This window comes from Eleutherodactylus coqui, chromosome 9 (genome assembly GCF_035609145.1).
Source record: "Eleutherodactylus coqui strain aEleCoq1 chromosome 9, aEleCoq1.hap1, whole genome shotgun sequence".
Taxonomy (NCBI): domain Eukaryota; kingdom Metazoa; phylum Chordata; class Amphibia; order Anura; family Eleutherodactylidae; genus Eleutherodactylus; species Eleutherodactylus coqui.
This window is the reverse complement of record NC_089845.1, coordinates 146,359,139-146,371,768: the sequence shown is the minus strand read 5'-3', so window position 1 is coordinate 146,371,768 and position 12,630 is coordinate 146,359,139. Positions and strand designations below refer to the sequence as shown.

Genomic DNA, 12,630 nt, shown 5'->3' with positions numbered 1-12,630 from the left:
CGCAGACGGCTCATGCAGGCTACCATAGAAGCCTATAGAAAGCGTCCGGTCCTGCGGTACACCTGCAGCTGAATTTCTGCTCTCCAGCACGGGAGAGCAGGAGTTCAAAAAGAAAAAAAAAAAAAAAAAGAGTGCACGGCACATGCGCGCGGCACACTGCCAGCGTGCTGAGCACGTCCGCCGGGCAGAGAGAAAGAAGATCCGGCCGCGACGGACGGGAACCCGCAGCGTCCGGACAGGTAAGAAAAATCTATTTTCAGGCCTCATGTCCCCGTGAAAGGAGGGTCACGCTGTGGGATTCTGCATGGAGAATCCGCGCTGGCCCGAATTTCCTAGTGGACATGAGGCCTTAGAAATATAAGTATAATAAAAAACAGATCTAAGGCCGCCTGCAGACGGGCGGAAATTCCGCGGCGGGATTCCCCGCAGAATTTCCGCCCCTACACGCCTGCATAGGATTGCATTACAATACGCAATCTTATGCAGACGGACGCGGTTTGTCTGCGTGAAATCACGCGCAGAAAACAGACCGCAGCATGCTCTAATTCAGAAACGTCACTCCCCGGCCGACGGCTCTGCTTTGCGCATGCGCCGGCTGCCAGCACATGAAAGAGCTGGAGCTGCGGGAGCTGGTGAGTTCCGCGCTGCTCTCTGCACACGCACGGGTCGGGTCCCGCAACGAGAATTCTCGCAGCCGGATTCGACCCAGCCGTCTGCAGGCGGCCTAAAGCTTCATGTCCACAGGCATAAATAAATTGCGGAATCTTCGAGGGTCTCCCGCACGGACGATATGCAGTTCAATATGCCCATAGACTCATAGACTATCCTTGGGCATCCGCAGGTATTTAAATACCTGCAGATGTCATTTTTTCTTCTGTGTGCGGATCGCTCGCAGGGAAAAAAACGCAGCATGCTCCATTTTTCTGCAAGTCCGGCAGGAATGGCTTCCATTATAGTCAACGGAAGCCGTCCGGACCGCGGCACACCCACAGCTGACACTGCGGACGTTGATACAGCAGCCTCATAGGTCATAGATATAATGGACAGGAGGGGACTTACTGACTTCTATGGGAGAGTGTTGTGAGCATGCCCTGTGACCGGTGCAGGAAGAGGGAGGTGAGCTGTGACCATCACCTATTGTGAACGGTGGATCCTGTATTATCTATATAGAGATGCTTTCTTTAATTGTAATCCTGCCTTTGATGATGCGATGATTGGTGAAAGGTTTTCTCTACAGGACAAGAAGCGCCTGCCTATTGTTACGATTGGCTGAATCACAGAATTCACGTCCCCTGCTCATCTGACCACGCGTCTCGACGTCTTCCTCATCCATAAAATGGCTAAATAGGGCGGGGCATGTGACCAAAAATGCACGGTGTGTTGTCATAGAGGAGGCGGAGTGATGTTTTTGGTCACACGCCTCGCACCTGAAGACGAAGACAATTCTGCATGTCTTTAAGTGGCGATTTCAGAAATAGTCCAATGGTGTGAAAGCACCCTTAGATTGCTTTCGTATGGACTGGAATTAGCCCGAATTACACACCTAAAACCGAGACTACAAATTCTGCAATTCTCGTGGAGGATTTTAATGTGGAATTGCCGTCAGAAATGAGCCGTTTTCAATTCCGCATCAAATCTCCATGAAGGTGGGGAGACTTTGGTGCAGAATTTACTGCGGATTGCGGCGCACCCTGCTGGCTAATTCCGCCTATGCGAAAAGTCCCTCACCGGGTATTTGAAAGTAGGCCTTTAAACTCAGACAACCCTTTTAATTAAAAATTCTGCACTATTACCCCTACAAGTAAATCCTATTACAACATGCAATGACAGCAGCCATAGGAGAGGAGCTGTCCTACTGACCAGGTCACGTGACACTGCCAGACCAATAGGAACCTATGGTTATATAAATCGTAAAAAGCAGCATCAATGACATAAATGACGTTACCCAGCGATGCATTAGTCACACACGGCAACAGGGCTTGTAGAGAATCCAGACAGAGGTAAGAGATTTCATTTTAAGCAAACATAATTATAGACATATTGAGAGAACAGAAATACAAAACTATGTATAAAAGCTGCACAAAAGGAGCCGGCTCACAAGGAAATACACCCCACCTCCGTAATACACTTTGCTTCCAAGCAACATAACATAATAATGTGGCCTATTATATAATTTTTATGTTAACATTCCTTCCAGATTTCAATAACTCACAGAAACTTCAGAACAATGAACTAGTATCATTTTAAAAAAGTCATAGCTAAAGTTAATGCTTTCGCTCAGACGCCCCTGCCACCCAAAAAAAAAAAAAGTTACAAAAACTACTTGAGAAGCAAACAAAAAAGTCACTAAAATAAACGAATAAACCAGGCCTCGGTGTAATAAAAAAAAACAAAAAAAAAAACGCCATATTTGTGACTGTTTAACAACTCCCCCCCCCCCCCCCCCAAAAAAAAAAAGATGCTTCAAACAATGCAGAAAATACCGGGCGGCGTTTATCAAAATTTACTTACTTTTGTTCTTTGATCCACTGATTAACATTTGCAGCCACAAATTCACTTTCCTTCTGGAGGCGACTGTTGTCAGTTTGTGTTGCTTCTAGAGCTCGGCGCAGGATTTCCAGCTGTGGATATAGACAGATCAAAGACTATGATGGACTCCCTAGAACAAGGGCTATCTGGAATACTAATAATAGTCTGTAATACTTGTAAAGAATCAAGTCATTTTTCTCCACTCCTTCAAATAATCATGGTTTCCTTGTACATGCTATTAATTGATTCAATATGTAAGATGGAATGCCTGAACCTTTCCCACGCTTTACATTTACCAGTTTACTATAATATGCATTACTCTACCTCCAGAGGTTGTTTAATTCAAATCAGCCTTATATTATAAAAAAACTGATATGAAAAGAGCCGCTACAACTTGTAATGTTTAAGCCATAGTTCTAGGTTAATGTTCATGGTACGACTCTCGTGAAGAAGATGCAGTATTTGCCACTGAGGTGTGCAGTCAAAACTACTGCAACCGGGACAACATCAGAGGGGAGGAAAAAGTTAGGGCTTACTTTTAAACAAAAGTGTATTGTCTTGTAATTAGTTATTAAAGAGATAATTACAAGTGAAACTATACAAAATGATTACTGTTACACTTTGTCCTACCAAAGGTAATTGGACACTTAGTGAGTCCTCCTTTGGCCCTAATGACATCGGGGCATACTTTCAATTAGCGCCTGTTACACTTCAGCTGGTATTTCCCTCCATGCATTCAGCAAACGTCTGGTGAGTTCTCCCAAAGAAGATGGACGGTGTTAATATTTCCTGATTTGACATTCTAGTTTGTCCCAGTAGGGTTCAGGTTGGGACTCTGTGCAGACGGTCTAATCGTGGAACATCCATTTTCTCAAACCAACATAAAACAGTGTTGGATTTGTGACAAGGCGTGTTGTCTTGTTAGACGTATTGCTGACCATTTCCAGAGTATTGACACTTTGTCGGCAGCACATTATTGCCTATAACGTCAGGGTACACCTCCGTGTTTTTAAGGTTCTTGCCACTACAACCAACAGACTTAGCCACAAAAAACATCCCAAGACCATAACAGAACCTCCACGGGAGTTAACTGGCACACCAAACTCAAGCAAAAAGGCGTTCCCCCGGCATCCTCAACTCGCAGGTACGTCCATCTGATTTGAAGACGGAGTAGGGCGATTATCACTACGTAGAACATTCTTCCACTGCTCAGCTGCCCACTGACGATGCCTCTTGCACCATTGTAGATGGGCCGACGCATTGTACTTCATGATGGACGTCTTGTGTGCAGCAGTATAACCCATGTATCCAATAATGTGAAGAGCTTGTCACAAACTGTGGTTCAAACCTCCAAGGGTCTGCATCTTATATAGCATGGTTTAGGGCATGTGCCATGCTAATAGGACACAATCCATTCTACTGATAGGGGTGTTCAAATACCTTTGGTAGGATAGAGTATGATTTTAAGATCTATATTGCTTTGTGTGTCCTAGATATAATTTACTGCTATAAACTCTTCACGATCAAAGTATGAAAAACAGTACATGGGCAAGAGTGGTGCTATTTCTGGAAAAAAAAACAGGCTCATTTTCTAATCCTGTACAACCGTTGAGTAACAAACCAGTCACTTCCTTTTAATACTCGTTGTCAAAGAGATGTAATTTTTCTGCAAAACTCTGCAAGCAGTTACATCTCAGGCAGATATGCAAATGATTAGAATTGTGGTGTGATTAGATGAATGGTATTACCGCCTGAGGACCTAAAAGTGGCCCCACCCTTGGCCTAGAAAAGGACTCTCAGAGGCTACTTGCTTTCTGCTTCTGTAGAGCTTGTTGACCACTAGGTGCCTTTACGTCCATGCAATTGAAGACTTTGCCCAGTTAACATAGTTTGAGGGGGGCGCATTATTGGAATGTGAGAAACAGAATGGTTGTATTGAAGAATTGCCGGTCACTTGGGCCATTCCAGACTGTTAGGAGGTGTTGGGACTAGTGCATACATGAAGGCGACCAGGCTCAGAACGCCCTCGACAGACCACCAGTAGAGAGGATCGTCTGAGAGGCACGAGCAACTCCAATTGTTTCGTTGTCCATCATCCAGAAACAGGTGGCACCATTATTACAGGCCTCTGTGTGCTGGAACCATTTCTAGGTGCTTGGCTGAAGGGCATTTGGTCTCACAGAGCCCAGTATGTGCACTGCCTTTGACACCCACTCACTGTCACCTCAATTAGCAGTGGTGTCATGAACGATCAAACTGGACTGTATATGGGTTTAGTTTGGGCGCTGATGATGGTCTTTGCTGTGGAGTGGTACATTGCCCTCATTGCTGGAGCGATTTATTTGACAATGAGTTGTAGGGGTGCGCTACAGAGGATGGCCTGGAGGGGGCAACAGACAATTGGTCTGGTGCCTGAAGTAAGAGGGAAAACACCCACAGGTGTGGTCAGTGATATAAAAAGGGTTGTTCCTACTGCAGTGGAGGAGAGTGTCTGGCTGAGAAGGCCAGGAAGCCTCGGGTGGGTCAGATTCCGCATGCGGGAACCCGTAGCATAATCCAACCCTCCCCGCGGCTGAGGACACTACTGACCTGTCCGGGTCTTTTATTTTCTTCACTGCGGATGTGCCGACGCTCATGCACAGCGGAGTTCTTTTTTTCTTTAAACTACTGCTTTCCTGTGGAATCCGCAGCAGATCCGCAATTCAATTGCGGACAGGCCGCGGATCGGACGGCTTCCATTGATTTCAAGGGAAGCTGTCCGTGTGGGAACCGCACTGAAATGCAGCATGCTGCGCTTTGTTCTCTGGACCGAAAGGTCCGCAAAACAAATCTGCATGCTTTAATTCATGTGCGGACGCCCATGTTTCTTGTGGGCTGGGCAGCTTAATTTGCGGATCTTCCACACGGGTGGCCCACAAATCAGATCCGCCCGTGGACATTGGGCCTGACAGTGTACGTGCTGTGTGCATCAGACCTATAGACCCACCTGTGTCAATGTGCACCATGTATATAAAGAATCACTCCTGCAAAAGTCTTCTCTATCAAAGTTCAAGAAAGGTGTAAAGGTATCCATAGGATCTGGGATAACGATCTGATCGATGGTGGTCTCACTGCTGTGACTAACACTGATCCGCAGAAGAGGGTCCTAAAGCAGAAGTGGAGCATGCACACCACACTCCATTATTTAATTCAACTGAACTGTTGGATATAGCCAAGTGCTTGAATTTAACAATGCCTATCAGTTCCATACATTCAAGGACTCTTAAAGAATCGGGGTATAAGTGATCCCTCATGGATCAGACAGTTATTCTCTATCCTGCCGATAGGGTATAGCTCTTAATCTTGGCATTCCTTTAAAGAGGTTGTCTCACTACTGACTTTTAGGGATGAATGAGAAGATTCTAATCAGTGTTGGTCTCAATGCTGGAAGCCCCACTGATCCCGACCAAGGGGGTCCTGTGCCCCCGTCTTCCCATCCCTACGGGCTCGCTGCACCCACCCGCAGTGACATAGAGCTTGAAGGAAGCGACGGTTGTGTATGTGTGGTGACACTCTATTCAATCCAATGGGTACGACGGAAATAGCCAAGTACAAGTACTCATCTATGTCTGACAATCAATAGACTGGCACTATGTATGCATGACCGCCGCTCTATTCCATCTCCTCCTCACTGCAGATGGTGCAGTGATCCTGCGGTAAGGACAAGAAGTGGACTCGGGACCCTCGTTCTCAGTATCGGTGGGGGGTCTCCGTGGCAAGACCGCCATCGATCAGACTTTGAATAAGTGATAAAAGTCAATTGTGAGACAATCCCTTGAAGTCTTTTGGAAACATTTAGTGAATGGAATCCGGTCCGTGTGTGACAGACACAGCTTTTGACTAATAGTATAGCAGGTCATTCTGGGTATGCTTAAACACTATAAATTACAAAGTTTCTCAAAAAATAGGGATACAATAGAAACAAATAGTCTACTTCTAATCAACCCTAAACCTGCCCTTTTTAGCGATTCTTTATTGACCTGTTTTACTGTATATTAAAGAGTGATCATCAACAAGCCCCATTAGAAAATCGTATACTAACGGATGTGCCTTATACTGCATAAACCTTACCAATACCGGGGATGACTCCACTGTACATCTATCTGCCTTCCTTGATTTGCAGTCCTGCACAGAGATACTGCGAATCCTCTTCCCATCTCCTGAAAAATCACACCTTGTTGGTGTCATTCCTTGCATGACTGATGACATCATACATATTCACAAGGTACATCAAAGAAATTGCAGTCTAGGAAAAATGATGATGCTGGCAGTGGTCTAAGTCCCCTGCAGATACATTTGTATTGGGGATTCAAGAAGTGGCTAAGCAAAAAAAAAAAAAAAAAGAGAGAATGTATCACAGCGTTGGACGGTAAAAATTAAAGCTATGCCTTTCGCAGTTCTATCACGCAAGGTTTAGAAAATGAGTTGGAGTGGGAAGGTGATATCCTTTATCGTCCTGCTCCTGTCCTATCAGATGAAAGGGTTGGAAACCCGGTAATCAATTAGTTTCCACGGACAGCGTGGAGAATATGCTGGTGGAGGGAATAAAGAATTCATACTTAAAATGATTAGTCATTCTGAGAGTTTGACAAGCCCTTGATAGATCTTCAAAGGATTGAGGAACGGGATTATTGGATCATAATTTATTGATAAAACCCATGTTGTAGCAGGAGTTGTCCCTTCTAGCAAGGGTTTTCAATGAAGATATCAATCTCCTTTTTTAAATTTCCGAGCTCCAGTATTATCTCATTTAGTGAGTATGTTGAAAAGCAAATTATAATCTTTGTATCTAAAGGGACTCGGTGATGAATACTCCAACTCCAAAGTTGAGTTTCCCTTTGACATACAATTACTACATGCAAACCGAATGGCTCGCCCCCTAAATTGCTTTTGTATACACATACATCCCATTATGAGGTTTCATTAGATTATAGTCAGGCCAAATGGCTTAATACATTTATCGGATTGCAAATTCATCAAAGTTCAATATATCTTGAAATCATTTTTTCTGCCGTAAAATTTGCTTTTTCACCGTATTGCTCAATAAATCGCTAAAAGCGCCTTTAAAAAATGTGAGAAGAAAATTCATTTCTGAGGTTCTGGCCAAATTAGATCGATATTCTTTTGTGTTTTGATGCACTAAATTAATACGCGGGACTCTGTTTCTTTTTCCAGGTTGCAATTTAGGAGTTGAAAGGATCATAGATTTTAGTCACTTTATGCAAATTAGGCAGCTACGTTAATTTATACCGCATTGATAATAACCGTAAAAATAGAGGTCTTGTTACTACCTCATTTCTCACTAGCATTGCTGGACGGTGAAGCCTCGTGTCCACAGGTGGGTCAGATTCCGCATGCAGGAGCCTGCAGCATAATCCGACCCTCCCGGCGGCCGAGGCCAGTACCCCGTTTCCCTGAAAATAAGACATACCCTGAAAATAAGACCTAGCATGATTTTCCAGAATTTTTGAGGATGCAAAATGATTTTTCAGGCTTTTTGAGGATTGAGGCTTGAAATATAAGCCCTACTCCAAAATTAAGCCCTGCTAACAGGTAATTAAAAAAGTCAATTTAAATAGTGTCCAGGCACCTTTTTGAACAAAAAGTAATATAAGACACTGTCTTATTTTCAGGGAAACACGATACTTACTTACCCGTCCGGGTCTTTTATTTTCTTCACTGCGGATGTGCCGACGCTCATGCACAGCAGAGGATTTTTTTTCTTTAAACTCCTGCTTTCACGTGGAATCCGCAGCAGAGCCGCAATTCAATTGAGGACAGGCCGCGGATCGGATGGCTTCCATTGATTTCATGCCGTCCATGTGGAAACCGCACTGAAATGCAGCATGCTGCGCTTTGTTCTCTGGACCGAAAGGTCCGCAAAACAAATCTGCATGCTTTAGTTAATGTGCGGACGCCCATGTTTCTTGTGGGCGGCTTACTTTGCGGATCTTCCACGTGGGTGGCCCACAAATCAGATCCGCCCGTGGACATTGGGCCTGACCGTGTACGTGCTGTGTGCATCAGACCTATAGACCCACCTGTGTCAATGTGCACCATGTATATAAAGAATCACTCCTGCAAAAGTCTTCTCCATCAAAGTTCAAGAAAGGTGTAAAGGTATCCATAGGATCTGGGATAACGATCTGATCGATGGTGGTCTCACTGCTGTGACTAACACTGATCCGCAGAAGAGGGTCCTAAAGCCCCCTGCATAAATAAAGCAGAAGAGGAGCATGCACACCGCACTCCATTCATTGCTATGGGCCTTCACGCACAAATTCTCAGCCATTGATGGAAGTCTTAGTGTAATGAATGGAGTTGTTATGTGCGACTGCTACCCTGTGTCCCTGAAAATAAGACATACCCTGAAAATAAGACACAGCATGATTTTCCAGAATTTTTGAGGATGCAAAATGATTTTTCAGGCTTTTTGAGGATGCTTGAAATATAAGCCCTACCCCAAAATTAAGCCCTGCTAACAGTTAATTTAAAAAAGTCAATTTAAATAGTGTCCAGGCAGCTATACATGTAAAAAAGTTAAACCTTTTTGAACAAAAATTAATATAAGACACTGTCTTATTTTCGGGGAAACGTGGTATGTCATTCATTTAGGGACTTTTGACATAACAGTCCCCTGCTAATACTTACCTTGCCTGCTCCTGGAAGATGCATTTGAGAAACTCTACGGTGCTTTGCATGCATCTTCCATGTCCTGCAGTGGGGGAAATGATGACATCCAGAAGAATAGGTTGACGTGCATTGCAAATTGGTGTATCTGTATAGCAGCCATGAGGTGGGCAACAAAAAGGCATATCTAGCATGTTATAGCATACTTATCATGCCACACTTTACTGAAGGCCTCTTTGCCTGCTGGTCCAGAGCGCAATATGTCCAAGCAATAGCAAGTATAATTCACAACCGCAAATGTTTCTTAAAATGGGAGGTGAGCCTATCTGGTGAGGTGCCCCCCGGTTGTTGATAAAGTATGGCTGCGGGGGGTTAGTTTTCAGAGGAGGTGTAATATATGCATCACTCCAGCTGGACAATGTCTGCTTTAGCAATAGAACTGACTTTTTTTGTAGGGCAACTTTCCGGTGTTTATTGGCGCTCATGGGGTAAATTAAAGACGGGTGGATGCATAAAGAACAAAAACCAAAAAAAGTGCCAACCTCACTTCCAATCTTTCACTACTGATGCTCTACCTTCAGAAGAGAGTGGGCAATTACGAGCGACTGCCTGTTTACGGTGCATGAAGACGGGTGGGCCGTCATGATCTCCGACTTGCTTTGCCTCCATTCACTGAGCAATAATGGCTCCTGTGTAAAAGCACATGAGCGATCATCACCAGGTTGGCCGTCGGGCGCATTTGCGCCCAACAGTTGACCCGTGTAAAAGTACCCGTGACCCGGTGTGCCTGCCCGTCCCATTCCCACCCGCTCTCCTGACCCCCAATTCTAGAGCTCAGCACAGTGTAAGTCGACTCTTCTCACACTACTGCTCCTCCATACTGCCGATGCAGCGGTAATCTCAAGTCGTGGCAGCATCGTTTGCTATGTCTCCGGTCAGAATCATTACTAATGGATGTTACAGTGATCCTAATGAGGAAAGGATGAAAAGTGACAAACCAGACCAGTTGTAATGTTATACAGGGTCCAGGAGACAAATGAAAGGTAAACCAATCAATATTTTCATTCTGCCATGGACTCCAACTCCTGCTATAAGACTCCGTGTCCCCACGTTCTGCTGTGACGGCCGCGGTAGACGCTCTAACGACTAAACAGTAATAATTCGGAATTGAACGAGTCCCCATGTAGTGAAGATATGGACTCCGATGCCATCATTGTATCATGTGTTCTCTCTTGCATCGATAATGGTTGTTACACATGTAATATGCAGGATTTGGTCTTAGACTCCACAAAGAATAGAGTAGTTAGTTCATAGCAAACCTTGGCTAATAGCTACACATTTTCTTTGAACTTACCTCCCCCTGTGCGGTAATGTATTTCTTTTCTGAGGTTTTCAGTTCATTTTGCAAGTTTGCCACCTAAGAGACAAAGAGATCAATTAGCACAGAAGGCAAGCTAATATTACAAATATACAAACACATTAAAACACACATTGTGACATTCGCATAAAGGTAGCAGGATACACAAACTACAATCATCTGCGCCCCACAGAGACGCGAAACGTTGCTGCCATTTAATACAAACAAAAGGTATAGGGAGAAGTCGTATTCGCAGAACTGAGCAAGAATTAACAAGGTTGACCATGCGGAAAATGCTTCAATCTTCAGAGCCGTTATGGCGATGAAATATTAGACATATATCACTCTCTGATTTAAAGAACATTTCAGATTCCGAGTTTTTTTTCCCCCATCTTGTTCTTTTCGCAAACCCAACAGAAACTAAAACGTTCGATCCTGTCTAAAAGGGCTCATTCACGCGGAAATATACAATATCAGTCCGTGAAAAGCTGACCGACTTCAGCGCACGTGTGAGTCCGTGTGTGATCCGTGTTGTCTGTTTTTCACTCGTGCAAAACAAAAATGCAAGGAGGCCACATGGAAGTTACTTTGTTTTCACTGCCGCCTGACAACACGTGTAAAACACGCAGCGCGCACGTGTATAACAGCTGCGATTGTGATTGCACTCCTACAGACTTTCACCGGCGACTTATGGAGCAAAATAGGACACGCTGCAATATTTTTTATGCGTTACGTCTATAAAAAATGCACATCTGAATACACGGTAGAGGACGGAGGCGGAGCAGCAGGAGTCGGTTAGCTGTGACCCGGTGGTTGGAGCGGTGCATATATGGTATTTCAGCCGCACTTCAGTAGCGGAGAGCGATTCCAGTGACCTCATTGGTTGCTGGGTACACACGCCCCTTTGGAGATGTGCATGAGTGCTACTTCACGAGACCTGCGGGGGGGGGGGTTACAGTTTAGGGTTAGGTGTAGGGTTAGGGTTTGGGTTTAGGGTTAGCAGTTAGGGTTTACGGTTGGGGTTAGGGTTAGTTGCCGACCCTCCTACGGCCCTGCTGCTGCTTATTTAACAGGCCGCCCACCCGTACACATCTCCAAAGGGGGGTGTGTACCCAACAACCAATGAGGTCGCAGGAATCGCTCACCGCTACTGAAGTGCGGCTGAAATACAAAACATGCTGGAGGGGAGGGCGGGTGCAGTGCCACCCCTGTGGCTCAACGCAAAGTTCGGAATCAAACTTCAACATTTCAGTATAAGGCCAACTTGACACGACCGGATTCCTGTTACAGAACCCACGATCAGCGTCCACATGGAAGATCCGCAGCGAATCCCACATATTGAAAGGTATGTACTTTCGCTTTTTCCTTCACACGAGTTACGTATTCCGCGAGCAGAGGACCTCCACTGAAGCGCTGGCCTGGGAAATACAAATAGTTAAAAAAATAAATCTGTACTGCGCACGACCGCTGACGAGCCTCCGCGGCCATCCGCATTACAGATTTTGCAGCTATGTGGGCTCACCGGCCAGGATCACAGCCAGATTTTGCTGCCAGCTCCTGCAAGCAGAATCCGACTCGTTCATGTGCAGCAGGCCTAAGACACTAATGGGCGCAGTGGCCGGGCGCCTACTACCCCGTGGTTCGGGCAGCATGGACCTGATGACAGGTTCCCTTTTAACCCTCACAGAATGACATTGATCTGGGCAAACCCAAAGAGTGTCAATAATATTGTGCTCCATGTTTATACATCCCGAGAAGCGTTAATTTATATTTTACTTTCGATGCATATTTTATTTGCCTACATTTAGAAATGCGAATGGAGACGGCGGTGTAAGGAGCACAATGAGAGCCATCATTCACTTCCAGCAGACCCACTGTGCAGGACTTGCCACTCAAAGCCTCTTTTCTTCCAATAAGAGCAAAATTGTATAATTACTGATTTACCAAAATCTGGCCAAATTACACACGTGGCAGCATCTCTCTGCTCTGCCTATAAACCGCTCAGCTTTATGTCTTGCTGTTTATAAGTCATACAAAATGCTGTGTGTCATTACGGCCTCATTACTGTTGGCTGG

At 45.0% G+C, this 12,630-nt stretch overlaps 1 protein-coding gene across 1 annotated transcript in view; it reads right to left on the bottom strand.

Annotated features, from left to right (window-relative positions):
* The window catches only part of LOC136578489 (polyamine-modulated factor 1-binding protein 1-like), a 372,216-nt gene that overhangs the window by 118,545 nt on the left and 241,041 nt on the right, over positions 1-12,630 (bottom strand). Inside the window, exons 20-21 of the mRNA XM_066578603.1 lie at positions 10,553-10,615; positions 2,512-2,621 (exon numbers count right to left, since the gene is read on the bottom strand). Coding sequence (XP_066434700.1) covers positions 2,512-2,621; positions 10,553-10,615 — 173 coding nt within the window. The remainder of the gene's footprint in view (positions 1-2,511; positions 2,622-10,552; positions 10,616-12,630) is intronic.